The 14,530-nt window shown below is 37.4% G+C and overlaps 1 protein-coding gene across 2 annotated transcripts in view; it reads left to right on the forward strand.

Moving 5' to 3' along the window:
* PARP8 (poly(ADP-ribose) polymerase family member 8) overlaps window positions 1-14,530 on the forward strand; it is a 179,539-nt gene that overhangs the window by 150,006 nt on the left and 15,003 nt on the right. For both annotated transcript variants that reach the window (XM_040496757.1, XM_040496764.1), the window contains 10 exons: window positions 2,247-2,372; window positions 3,639-3,704; window positions 6,238-6,305; window positions 8,031-8,079; window positions 9,169-9,281; window positions 9,517-9,589; window positions 10,809-10,878; window positions 11,422-11,495; window positions 12,657-12,726; window positions 13,583-13,667. In XM_040496757.1, coding sequence (XP_040352691.1) covers window positions 2,247-2,372; window positions 3,639-3,704; window positions 6,238-6,305; window positions 8,031-8,079; window positions 9,169-9,281; window positions 9,517-9,589; window positions 10,809-10,878; window positions 11,422-11,495; window positions 12,657-12,726; window positions 13,583-13,667 — 794 coding nt within the window. The remainder of the gene's footprint in view (window positions 1-2,246; window positions 2,373-3,638; window positions 3,705-6,237; window positions 6,306-8,030; window positions 8,080-9,168; window positions 9,282-9,516; window positions 9,590-10,808; window positions 10,879-11,421; window positions 11,496-12,656; window positions 12,727-13,582; window positions 13,668-14,530) is intronic.

Here is a 14,530-nt window from a genome sequence, read left to right on the forward strand (position 1 = left end):
ATATGCTTGTTGGCCATCTGTATGTCTTCTTTAATGAAACATCTATCTGGGTTTTTTCCTATTTTTAAATTATGTGATTTCTTATTGAGTTGTAAGAACTCTTTATATATTCTGGATATTAACACCCTTTCGGATATCTTATTTGCAAATATTTTCTCCCATCCTATGCCGTTTCACTCTATTGATTGTGTCCTTTGATGCACCAAAGTTTTTAAGTTAGATGCACACCCACTTGTCTGTATTTGCTTTTGTTGTCAATCCAAGTAATCGTTGCCAAGTTCAATGTCATGAAGCTTATCTCCTATGTTTTCTTGTGGGAATTTTATAGTTTAAGGTCTTAGGTTTAGGTCTTTATTACATTTTGAGTTAATTTTTATGTATGGTATAAGGGTCCACTCCAGTTTTTTGTGGATGTAGTTTTCCCACCATCATTGTAGAAAAAAGTACCCTTTTCCATTGAGTGGTCTTAGTACCCTTGTCAAAGATCATTTGACCCTATATGCAAAGGGCGTGTACTTTTATAAAGCTTCAGTTGCAGACCGTGTCACATAATTCTCGAAATTTTTTGTAAGACAGTGCCAATTCCCTCTCCACTGCTAGAGTTTCAGAAGAGGCTATTTTATTTTACTGATTATTCTTTTTCAGGAGTTTTTATTTGTTTTTCTTTTATTGGGAGACCAGATAATGCTGAAAACAATTTGTATCTGGGTTAAAGTGCATCTCTCTGGGGTAGAAGGAATGTGAGTGTGGGTATGGAAGACAAAAAGGATTTTATTATGTCTTTATTATATCTATTGCTTGGAAATCCTATATATACACACACCTATCAATAGAATAGTGTGTTAAAAACATACTAACGGTTTCAGTCCTACTGTTCTCTGAGTGAGTCTTGTGGGTATGTATGTCTATGTACTTTGAGAAGTATTACTAATAGATCATATACCCAATGGAATGGTTTGAGTGTTGCTAATTATTTTAGGTCCCTGGCATTTCTGGATGCTGTGATTGGGTGGCTGTGTTTTGTGAGTATACACACAACAGAGTGAGCCCTGCTACTGTTAGGTCACAGTGCTCCTTTCATTAACCACAAGAATCAAAATTTGTTTTACTCTTTGTGTGCATTTTTAAAATGCCTGTTTAAAAACTTTCTCGAAGTATTTTTTCTCTATAAAGATTAAGCCCATTGCTTTCCTTATGATGTCCCTGTCTTCACACTGGCACACTGTCTCCATTTAGACAGTATCTGTTTTCTTAATTCCGTGGCCAGAAGCTTATTGGTTTGGGGACTGGAGAGGGGGTCTTGCCCTTAACTGTTAAATAACACTGCCTCTTAGTAAATTGTGTGAAAAGGCCATAGAAGAACATAGGAATAAAACCATCATATTTAGCATACGAAGGTCATTAATGCCCTGAGGCAAAGAGCTGGAAGAAGTAAGATGATGTCAGGAGCTTCACTGTTCTTAGAGCATGTCAGACTCATTTCCTGCATCTGCAGTTTCCATCACCCGGAACGGTTTCTCCCCAGAGTTAGGTCTCCCTCTCTATCTTTATTCTAGTCTCTGTTGAAACATCACACCTTCCTAGCCACTCAGAAACAGCACCCTCTATTGCCTTAGTCTCTAATGCCTGCTTAATTTTTACAGCATTCAACATGACCAGAAATGTATTTAAACATGTATTTGTTTAACTGATTTGTTTTATTATGCATCTTCTCCATTAGAGTGTAAATTCCACGAGAGAAAGGACCTGTCTGTCTTGTGCACAGAGCCTAGAACAATGTTAGAGCATAATATGTGTTCATGACAAAGGGATATTAGGAAGTAATTGGGAGCAACTTATTTTATTTTATTTTATTTAAATGTTTATTTATTTATTTTGAGAGAGAAGCATAGAGCAGGGGAGAGGCAGAGAGACAGAGAAGGAGAGAGAATCTCAAGCTAACAGCACAGAGCCCATTGTGGGACTCAGTCCCACAAACCATGAGATCATGACCTGAGCTGAAATCAAGAGTCGGGTGCTCAACAGATGGAGCCACCCAGGCACTCCAACACATGTCAGCTATTTTAAGTTAGTGGTCAAATTTGTTCAAACTTGATCTGAAGCCATAAGTTACAGATCTGAGAAGTTGATAGCAGTGCTGAGGCTTTCCTGATTAACTTATGCTAGGTACCATGACAGGAAGAAACAATGGCAGAGCACTTGATGAAACCCAAAGGATGGTAACTATCTTATGTATGTATTTCAAGGTGGTAGATCTACTAGTGTCCATGTGTAGGTCTGCATTGGAATCTCCTAGAAAAGTTGTCATTTTCGAGCCATATCCTTCTGTGGTAGATCCTAACGATCCTCAGATGCTGGCCTTCAACCCCAGGGTGAGTACTTACCCTCGCGCGCCCCTCCCATTTCCGGTAACAGCAGCTGAAATTCTAATCTCCTTAGCTTTCCTCTTTCTATCTAAATCCCTCCCTTGGCAGGCACATCCCTGACCTGCTGTGGACTCTGGATCCATTTAGTAAATACGGTTCTTCTAACACAAACTTGGTTTCCGGCCTCCTTCGGTCTTTCCCATATCCTGTTACTTTCCCTGTCTTTCCGTCTCTTAAAATCATGTTTTAGAACTTCATCTTTATGAACCTAGACCCATTTCATCCTCTCAAATTGCGATCTTTACACATCCCATCTGCATGGAAGGCAGGTAAACAGCTATAATAAACTGGTTTGTAATGGCTGATATGATTTCATTTTATATTTTTTGAGATTCTGGCTTAGTGTAACCTCATTTTCAGGGTCATGGGTAAAAGGACCGACTTGTTTTTCTTTTGTATTTTTTGCTTCCTCATCCCTTGCCTTCCCTCCCTTCCTCCCCTGTTGTATGAAGGTTAGTGGAAGTTTAATTCATGTGATCAACTAACATTTCTTCAGAAAACGATTTCATAAATATTCGTGGAGATTTGGTGGAATCCTTCTAAAATAGCAAAATCTTCAAATTGCATGAGAGCTAAAATTGCCTTAGTTTCTATCACTGTTCATCTTGAAATCATTTTCCAGAAACAATGGCTATAAAAAAATGTCCTTGGAAAAGCTTTCCTTCCTTCATAAGTGACAACGGTACACATAGTTACAGTGTGCTTGAAGATGAATCATCAGTTAAGTGGTGTCATTTATACACCTGCTAGTCATACTCTTTTGGTAATAATCTTTCAATCAAAAGGAAATAAAAACAAAATGATTTTGTAATATTTAAAGTGGATTTTGGATTTTAGAAGGACTCTATGCTTACTTTACACATCATGGCTTAATTTTTTTAGTGAAAGTAAGAATCTGGAGCCCAATATCTTTTTTGTATTTATAGTTTTCCCCCTGCAGGCTAAACATGATTTTATGTACTTATACATAAATAGGATTGTATTGTTTAAGTAGTTTTGGCATTGTTTTCTTTTTTCTTCTCTCTAACTCAGTTATATATCCTACATCCCCAAACCATCTTGTTAAAGTCTTCTCTTTTATGTACGCAACAGACATTGCTTTCAAATTGACTCTGATGGAAAATCCACATACAGAAATCATATGTTTCTCTAGTAATGCACAGACTTGCAAAGGCTTATAGTGAAAACTATTTTTTTTGTCTGTTCAAACAGAAGAAGAACTATGATCGAGTAATGAAAGCACTGGATAGCATAACTTCTATTAGAGAAATGACACAAGTAAGTATATCACCTTGTGGTTTTATGCAGTTCAGTTTTGCTAGAGTAAAATCATATTTTACAAATGTCTGAGAGTATTGGCTGTGTAGTGAAATGTAGACTTTTCTATTAGATGGGAGTATAATTAAAATAATTTACAGATTAAAATTGTGTTGTATTAGGATGTTTTAATTAAATTACACCAGTGTATTGGTGGGCTACCACAGTGACTTTTGGAGGGTAATTGCATAATTATAATCCTCATTCTCTCTGCAGGAGTTTGAGCATATGGAAGTGTGTCAGAATAGCTTAAGGCAAAGGTTAAATCTGGTACCATCTTCCTAGACTGTCAATTTTCATTAACAGTAGCAATTTTAACACGTATTTAATGTCAAAATAAAAACAAATATTCTATCAAGTGTAAATTGTGCATAAATATTTTAGAAAGAACACAGATTCTCAGAACAACTTCGGAAGACACAAGACTCCCAGACAGTATGAGTTTATGTTTTTGGTCATTAGAGAGCCTTTGGTGAAGTTTGATGAGCAAGGATTGTGGCTTATTATGAAAGTCTAACAGATCACTGGGCTGTAGTCCAACTCTTGGAAAAGCACATACCGTTGAATTATTGAGGCCTTTCCACTGCCAAAGATTTGGAGAGAGGCTTACAACTCATTATTATAAGTAGAAATTAATAATCCATAATTGACATCAGCATACATTATGGGTTTGGTTTGCGTATGGTGGTTTCAAGGCTTGCACTGCCCTGGAGGCCTTGGAGGCTTACAATAAATACTACCCTGGGTCATTTGCTATCTTTGGGGAAAGAGTATTAGATTCCTTCAGTCTTGAGGCCCACAAAACTTCTGTGTCACTGCTCCCTTCTCCCCCACCATCACCCTTACTGTCCTTGAAAATATGCTCCCAGAGTACATCGTAACATTCCCAGATTTGAGATTTCATTCTGTTGATAGTATTTATTCCATGTAGTCAAATAGGCATCAACAAACAGTGTGTGTCTGATGATGGTAAATGAGGAGATCTTCAATTCACCCGTTATAGTATTTGCTAAAAAGCCATCATGCTTTCTAGTTGTTTTTCTATGTCCATAATTTTCTGTGTTACCTGAATTCCTTTTCAAACAAATATTTATTATTTGTATAAGGCAAAGAAAACAATAAAACACATTTCCATTTAAGGAGAAAGAAGGACCTGTTCCAAAATCTTACACAAAGTTCAGTAAACATTTTTGTGTCACCAAAAACTTTGGTGGTAATAGGGTATTTATATGATACCCTAGACCAGGATCATTCTTGGATAAAAACAGCTACAAAATTCTGACTCTGGGATCAGCTCTCTGCCAAAATTTGCTTCCTTTATTCTGGGTCATGTGTAAGCTATTTTAAATAGAAGGCAGTGGAGACGATCAAGAGTCAGCCTAGGAAGTCAGAGGCGTGTGTTGTATAATTCACTCATCGATGATGTGGCCTGTGACCTTGGGCAAGTTGCGTAATTGCTCGATGCCTCAGCCTCTTCACTGTCAAGGTGGTAAATAGTAAATAGCAATGTGGCATCGCCTTCCAGTGTGCGCTTCGTAGGGATGCCGTCAGGGTTCACTGCGTCATATCTTTAAACCTCTCCCAATAAATATAACATAATACCGTCCTGTTTTCTAGAATGTACTGACCTTATAGATAGACCTAAATTGCCACAGACAGATTGCCTCTTGTTCTCTGAAAAGGTTAATTGTCTGGGTAAATTCCAGGAAATATTTTCAAAAGAAGGGCTCTTCCTATGTAAATTTTGTCCAGTTTTTTCCTGTAAAGCTCTACACCTAAGTCAGGACCCTAGGATAGGAGCATGAGTAGTAGCTATGATACAAGGTTTGCTTTGATGTTAGTTAAAAGTTAAAAACAGTCATTTTCGAAGAGAAATGGCACCCGACACTTGTTAAAGGTGGCGAGATAGATTTTATTTGAGGACTGGAGTGGGAAAGAGAGACTTGCAGCTCCAGCGAGGTAACCTCCGAGTAGGACCAAGGTGACTGAGGTTTTTAAAGTGAGAACAGCAAGGGACCAAGAGGGGCTCGTGGAGTAGTGAAACTAGAAAGCTGTGGGGAACAGGAAAATTGCAGCAGGGGAATAAGTAGAGAATTACCAGAAGGTTGGCAGTGTAGTTGGGACAAGATACCTCTCGTGGTTGGGCGGCATTATATTACTTTGAACAGAGACTCAGCATGATGCCGGGGATCATCTTTAGGGACATGGCCTAGTACCAGGAAGCCAGGCTAAAGCTTGATGAAACCTCTCTGTGTAACAAAATGTTGGCGCAAGTCCTTTGTGCTATGTGGAAGTTCCGAGTTCACCTGGCCTTGTGGGGGGAACAAGAAGGGTAAATTGTTGCTGTTTGTTGCCACTTCACAGCCATGGGCTTCCGGGTTTAACTAGATTAGGTACACCTGTTCAACCTGATTTTCCTGTTGCAAAAAGGAAAAGCAAAAAGGAAGAAAGGAGTTTATGAGAGAAATCACGAAGTATAATGACTTTTTTTCAGGCACCGTATCTCGAAATCAAGAAGCAGATGGATAAACAGGACCCCCTTGCTCATCCCCTGCTGCAATGGTATACAGTTTTAGTTTTCTTCTCCATTAAAACGGCATCATTTTCTACTGCCTGCTTTAAGCGGGGAGGGGGGAGGGGGAGGGCCCCATTTTACGAGGCCTGCAAAGCTACAGTTCTACAAGCCTGTGAGGCCTGGTGATTTTATAATCAGAGTCCGTAATGACTCTCACTTTTATTAAAACTTGTATATCACAAGGGGAAGAAAATGCTGTCCTACGCGCTACACAGGTATACAGTGTATTTGATAGCAGTTTGTCATTTTAAAAAATGTGATTAGCTGCATTCTAATGGTGAAGCCGTTTTGGTTCATTTAATTTTCTCGTTAACTGAGGACTGAGTGACAATACTCACTGTTTCAAACACTTACTGAAAACCTTTCTAAAATGTATGTCTCGTACGGTTCACTCCCTTAACAAGGACAGCATAAACTTGATGAGCTCTTTGTTTGCCGGCTGCTCAGAGTGAGCGTGGTGAGGGGCAAGGCCGTAGTCTCCCACAGGGATCCTAGGAGGGCTGACCGAGAACAGGAGTGTGGCTTGAGAGCTTCCCTCCTACCATGCCTGCCACAAAACCCTTTGCCCTCCGGTTTCTTACTTGCAAGATGAAAACAATAGTATCTACTCCCCATACCTACAAGGGTTTTCTGTACAAGTCTCTTTGAAATCACTAAAAACTTAAAGACTGGAATTCATCACGACCATCATGCAGTAACACAAATGTGAAGATTATAAGAGATTGATTTGCATGAGATTGATTCTATGCTACAACCTTTTTAAAAAAATGAAAAGATGAGCAAAGGAGAAAAAATGAGTCTGATTACTTAGCTTTCACTTGGAATCTTACAGTGAGCACTTACTCTAATACGACTTTAAAAATTAGATTTGGAAGTCTTTCTTCTTTGTACCTTTTTTGATCTTATTATTAAAATTCTGATGGATCGAGTAGAATAACACATAGTTTTCATTTTAACTTTTCAAATTCTCACGTTAAGTCATATTCAAAATGAAGGTAAAAATCTCAAATATTGAATCTTTTTTTTCCACCCCCTGTAGTCAGCCTCTGATTGTCAACTTTTATTTGTGATCATTTTCTTCGGTTTGTTAGTCACTCATCTTTCAAGGAGAACAAAATCTACCAAAATGTTTTAGAGTTTTCCCTATTATTATTTTCTGTACTGAAAAGCATAAAATCATCAGTTCTTTCAGATACCTGAATTTAATTTTTTTCAACCTCAGTGTCTAAATATGGTGAATAACAGCTTGTGTGTAAACCACTGTATATATCAGCACAAAGATCCTCAAATATTTAAAGAAAGAAAAAGATCTCGTAAAAACTCATTCTTAATTAGACAATGTAGGGAAGAGCCAAAGAAGCGGTTGTAGGAATCAGCTTCTAATCTTTGTATTTATGTGATCGTCATGTGAAAATACATTTAGAAATGTTCATTTTGCTGATGTCTGAGGGGGGTAATGATTAAAGATCACACTTTTAGGGTGTAAGGAACTACTTCTGCGTTCTCAGATAAAAAATATTATCTTTTTTGTTACATGCGCTCTTTTAGTTGTTTTAGCAACAAAGCAAACTGATGTAACTAAGTACAAGGATCACTCAGTTTAGTTAATGTCACAGCAAACATTAGTTCCATTCACTTGCCAACTAAAGAAGAAAACTTTAAATATATTTGGCATGTATTTGTGACTGATGGATTATTTTAATTAATTTCAGGGTTATTTCAAGTAATAGGTCACATATTGTGAAACTGCCAGTTAACAGGGTAAGTTGTTTTTTCACATATACATACAGAAGTGGGAACAGTCCTGACTATTTGGGAGAACTGACCCTGTGATGTTTAGGCAGCCTCTCCAGGAAATGGAAGTAATCTCAGGTTAGGCCTCATTCTTCAGTTTGAAATGACCACATGGGCACAAGCTCTAGGTTTTCCCAAGAAATCAAATTCAAATTCAGGCTGCTGCCCTGAACTTTTAAGTGAGTAAAGGGGTCAATATGAAATCATTTAGTTATTCCGCAAGTGATAGGAGGAATCTGGAGATTGACCAGAGAAAGGTATTGTGGTTTTTATTTTTATCATTGTCAGTTTCTTGTTGTCAAGAAAGATACTGCCTTATCAGCTCAATATGCTTACAAAATAAATGAAAAGCCAATGGACTGATTTCAGTTCTGATCATTACCTAAGGAGATCAGTATCCAGAATCTCAGCTCTCCTGTCTGTGAATCTCTAAACTGCAAGATTCCTTTATATTGTATTCCTATACAAATACATTCCTAAGTGAAAGGGCAGCAATTAGAAAATTTGTCAGGCAACTAATTCAAAAGATTCTGTTTTAATTTCTTTCCATGAACAAAGGGGAAACTCTATGTGAATGTAGGCAATTTCCAGATTTATAAGCATATGCAAATAAAGCATGACGATGGTAATTTTTGCAGTTTTAAAATCTTGAACTAACTTTTCTTTTCTGCTTAGCAAACTCAAATATCTCCCCAGTTGAATAGCTAGTGGATACTTAGGGAATTCAGTAATAAAAGTCTCAAAAAGAAACATAATTAGGAAGGCAGATCTGCTTGGACACGATTACACAATGTATTCCAAAGCTAAATATAAATGACTTTGGATTGTCTGTCTCCTGTTCCTTTTCCATTAGCCTAAAGAATTATCCTTCCTATCAGCAACTCCATATGATTTATCGTTTATGCAGGTTTTTTTTTTTAATGAATGGTCCTGTTAGTGTAAATTCGTGTGGCTTGAATCTAGATATTTCTTAAGCCAGTAAAATTTGAAATTGTCATCAATCTGATTCTATGTTAATTTTGACATGTTTTCATTTGTCATTATTTTAAATGGCAGCAACTGAAATTTATGCATACTCCACATCAGTTCCTTCTTCTCAGCAGTCCACCAGCCAAAGAATCTAATTTTAGAGCTGCTAAAAAACTCTTTGGAAGCACCTTTGCATTTCAGTGAGTATGGTTTAACGCTGATGGGGATATAGCTTCACCTCGGTCTTCCAGAAATGTGTGGGAAGGAAAACATTCACTTGTAGTAGTTGGCTGTGAGCACTGAGTAGTCCAGTGCCTGATACTTGACTTGGAAATTCAGGACTTTCTGAAGGTACATGATGTATCATACTGTGGCTACTTTAGAGGATTATTAATGTTTGGTTTTACCTTGTCCTTCCCCTCCTCTGTGCTTTAGTGGCTCACATATTGAAAACTGGCACTCTATTCTGAGGAATGGTCTGGTCGTTGCTTCTAATACTAGACTGCAGGTAAGTTGTCTGGATGCTTTACCAAGACCATATTTACTTTTGTGTTAGAGTTCAATAAGCAGTCCTGGTGTTTTGTTCTTATGTGAAAAGGGGTAAGCAAGCGGGCTTCAAAAAATTGCATAGGATTTTTAAAAGGCGTAAGTAATGTTCACAAAATAACTGAAGCAGAATTGACCTATACATCATATAGGGATGGAAAGGAAAAGAAATTGAATTCCCTATGAGAAAACAGTAAAGTCACTTTGAGCTTAAGTAGAAGAAAAATTATCATGCAGAAAGTAAAAGTGTACAAGCATTCTGTTGCTAATTCAACACAGATTTCTTGAGCACTGCCCAAGTGTGAATACTTTAAGAAAAAGTAGGGCTAAGAGTTAGCAAAATGGAGATTGGATACCAAAGAGCTATCTGTTGCCTGCTTTACCGTCTCTGGGGCAGCACTGGGAGTTAGCGGGATATCGCGGGTATAGTGCTCATCTTTATTTATTCCCTTCATCTCCAATACCCTACCTCACTCTCATTCACCTGATTTTCATCTGAGGATGGAAAGAGGTCAGGAAATGAGACGCTCAATCCCATCACCTGTGCCAGATCTCATGCTACCTGATGACAGTTGAGATGATACAGTTAATGTCCATAAACACACACTTATTCGACTAGTATTCAGTTCATACTAAATAGGGCACAGGGGTTCTAGAAGACAGGGATAATGAGAGAGAATTTTAATTGTCCTGAGTAGTTTCTTAGAACAGTGGGAGAGTTTCAGTTAATGAAACTGTAACCTGCAAGGTTAGAGGAGATAAGAACGGGATTACAGTGTTGTGTAATGAAAATGTCAATAGGCTGCTTTGGGGCTATACGAACATGTGAGTCCTAATCAAAACCCTCAGCATATATAATGCAGTCTGGTTTGTTTTCGGTATTTTGGAGTCAAATATTTTGGGTAAAAACCTTACTTTATAATAATTCACTGACTTTGTCATAGGTCAGGTGGAAAACTTTAAAGATTTTTTTCCTCTGGCCATCACTTTTTATGTATCAACTCACTGAATTTTGAGGACAAAGATATTAGTAGTACTATTTTCAAATTAGTCCTTTAGGAAATAGCTTTATCATTTTCTAAGAATTTATGCTCCAACATGAGACTAATTTTTCTTATGTAAAGTATTAACCTTTGAAACCATTGGCTGCCCACTTTCTCTCCCACTTCTTCCCCTTTTAGCTCCATGGTGCAATGTATGGAAGTGGAATCTATCTTAGTCCAATGTCAAGCATATCTTTTGGTTACTCAGGTAAGCGTGTGTTTCATTTTTACTTTTTAAATTTTTTTGAGTTTATTTATTTAATTTGAGAGAGCGTGCATGCATGCAGGTGAGCAGGGAAGGGGCAGGGAGAGAGGGAGGGAGAAAGAATCCCAAGCAGGCTCCATGCTGTCAGTGTCAAAGCCTGACACGGGTCTCGATCTCACCAACCTTGAGATCTGACCTGAGCCAAAATCAAGAATCAGACACTTACCGAGTGAGCCACCCAGGCGCCCCTTAAAATCAATTTACGAATTTTGTAAATATATCGATTTCTAAATATAGCAAGAGAATTTCCTATCCCTATTTTCCATGCAAATTTTTTTTAAAAGCTGTATTTTCTACTTCCTAACACTGTCAGGACTTCTAAACCCACTGACTTTCCACCCCAAGTCACAGGAGCTCGTCCTTCAGGAGCCCATCGTGATCATTGGTGCCCCATGCAATGAAATCTTAGGCAAAGTGTCAAGGGATTGTATTTGAGGGGCATGATACAGCTTTGTTCCTGAATTACTCTTTTCTTGGTGTCCTCAGGGATGAACAAGAAGCAGAAGGTGACAGCCAAAGACGAGCCGGCCTCAAGCAGTAAAAGCAGCAGCACATCACAGGTGTTGTAGTGACTCGAGTGGCTGATGTGATGAGTGAACGTTAGCCTCATTAGCCAGCAGGACATCAATAAGTCTGGCTTTTTAAGTCTTCAGAGTCATTGTAAATAGTCATTACGCATGAAGGAACAAAACTTACCCTCACGTGTAATAATCAGAGCGCCTTTATTCAGTAAACATTCAGCAAGTATTTATTAAGCTTCTCCTGTAATGTTTTAGAGACTGCTAAGCATTGGGCTATAGTGATGATAAAAAATAGATCGCAAAACAATAGAGAATTCCTTTGGGAGCTTACATTCTGTTGAATGGCTGTGAATGAATTAAATATATATTTAGATAGAATTCTAGGTGGTGGAGAAAAATGGAGAAAAATCAGGGAACAGAGATGTTTAATACCGTGAGATAGAAGATGGGACCAGAGTGACTGTCCCTGGGCTGGTCAGGGAAGGGTGCTCTTTCTCAGGTTGTTGTGTGGAGACCTATAGTCAGTGAGTCCATGAGCCCTATGGGAGGAAGAACATTCCAGGCAGAGAAAAGAGCAAGCACAGATCCCTTGTTGTTTCAGAGGAAACAACCATTCTGGACCAATTAAAAATCTACTTAATGAATAATGTGACTTTAAATTGAAAAAAAAAAAAAAAAGGATAGCTAACTTAGTATCTAAAAACAAAAGCAAAACTACAGATTTTCTACATGAGATTTTTCTGAAACGCCTGCAGCTTAAGTTAATGGTGCTGTAAAAATGGGTTGGTTTTAGGTTAGTTAGATGATCTGGAATAACTGATTTTAATGTTTAAAAAGACCATGCAATTTTAATTTTGTTTCCCTTGAAACAAGGATGCCAGGCTTCCAGTAAAAATAAATTTGAGTTCTAATTCTATGATGCGATGCTGTTAAACTTTAATTTAGCCTTTTTAGTTCACTTATCTTGAGAGTGATTTGATAATGATTATGTACAGAAATTAAATGATACAACAAATATAGCTTGACATTAAGAAAGAATTCAAGGATATTACTGCTAGTCTAGATAGCACCCCCCCCACACTTTTGTTTTTAATCTGGAGCTATCTCAGGGGCTATTATTTTTTAACGATGATGAGTTCTCTTTTCACTTGAGCAACTGCCCCATTTTCAGTCTAATTTTTAAATTCTTTTGGAATTTAGTCACAGAAAAAAGGACAGCAATCCCAATTCCTGCAAAGCCGTAACCTAAAATGCATCGCCTTATGTGAAGGTACGTTGAAAGTTCTACAAACCTTGTAGCATTAATTCTCTATGTTATATGTATTTAGGAATTTGAATATATTTACAGAATGCTCATAATGCATTAGTGACAGCATTATTCCTCGTGACCTTCTCTAAGGGCACAGATGGGAAACAGGTACAATATGGAGCGTTAAAGGTGAAAAACAAAGTGTCACTGGCAAGAGTTCAAACAGTGCTATATTTTATTCTTGGCAGATATCTCAGAATGGTAATTATATTTTCCTGATCAAGTATTACTAATCTCTTCTGTTAATATGCCACCTTCCTCTTTAAGTTGGCTTTTGAATGTATAATGCCATGGAAAATTGGAAAGATGAACCAAGCACCAAGAATAGAACCCAAATAGGTCTTCTGTTTCTACGCTGAAATTATTAATTTCTTCTGAACTTGGGATAGAAAAATTGATAGGTGATTTGGAAAATCATACACTTTTCTTTGTTCTTGCTATAAAATCTGACCTTGACTAGAAAAGCATTTTTTCCTTGTGTTGAGAGTTTTCAGTAGCCACTCTTAACTGCCTTTTAAGTTTTCAACCCTTGATAGTTATATGGGAGACCAAGTTGTTTTCCACATAGTTCCCGAGTCAGGACTGTTTGCTTTTAATAATACACAAGTGATTGCTTTCCTGTTGTTACGCTGATGGTGTTTAAAACATAAAATTGTTACATGACATTTCATTGTTTTTACTACATTTTTGACAGCTAATTAGGTTAAACAATTTTTCGTATGCTGGTCTGGCATGTTCTTTTTGCTTTTAGATTCTAAGAGCCAGGGGTATAGTAACTTAGAATAAATAGTTCTTTACTTTTATCTTCCACTTACAGTGATCACCTCACCTGACCTGCACAAACATGGAGAGATATGGGTCGTCCCCAATACTGATCATGTCTGCACACGATTCTTCTTTGTGTAAGTGTAAAGGTTCACATTTGTGTCTTACTGTCTTCTCCATGAATGAGATAGTAGTGACTACATTTCTTTCTTTTTTTTTTTTTTTTTTTTTTTTTGGTCATTTTAGCTGCCAATATATAACAGACAGCTAATTTCTCATTATATTAATGTTTGTTTTATTTTAATGAGCTCTAAAAAACAGAGTGATATTTAAATGTTAATTTAGAAGAACTGAAGGAAAACATCCTGTCTCTTTAACCATCTATGTATGCATGTATGTACACGTGTATATATGTGTATATATACATACACACAGATAGATGTAACATAGATATACACACACATACACACATATCTTTATCTATGGACTTAAAAATATGATAACTGGGAATGAAGAAAACAATAATGAGAATGCCTGTCCCTATGAAAAGTTGATGCAGGACATACTGATGTGGAGTTTTTGACACAGCTGTATCAAAAGAGCTGTATGAAAATGTAATAGCATTAGTTTTCAGCCCTAAATAAATGATGAGTCCAGTAAACCTGTCTGATTTTCACCCATCTTTGTTTGACTCCCAACCCCTTCCCCTGCCTGTTTCTTCCTCATCCATGGTCCTATCACAAGAGACCCCTCGGGAAAGAATTGAGCATATCTGTTTTATACTTTTATGTAGTCTTCTAAACAGAAGATGGAAAAATGCACTGGGTCGCTTTATAAGCCACGTCAAAATGACTGCAGCAAGATTGCTTCGATGTATAATGTATCTGTAGGATGCTATGCCTACAGCATTTGATCTCTTACCTAATGGACAGGTGACAATGGAAATTTTATGAACTGCCTGGTTTTCTTTTGGATAATATAAAAACTGACCTTCTTATGA

This window comes from Herpailurus yagouaroundi, unplaced genomic scaffold (genome assembly GCF_014898765.1).
Source record: "Herpailurus yagouaroundi ecotype Mexico unplaced genomic scaffold, PumYag 29, whole genome shotgun sequence".
Classification (NCBI taxonomy): Eukaryota; Metazoa; Chordata; class Mammalia; order Carnivora; family Felidae; genus Herpailurus; species Herpailurus yagouaroundi.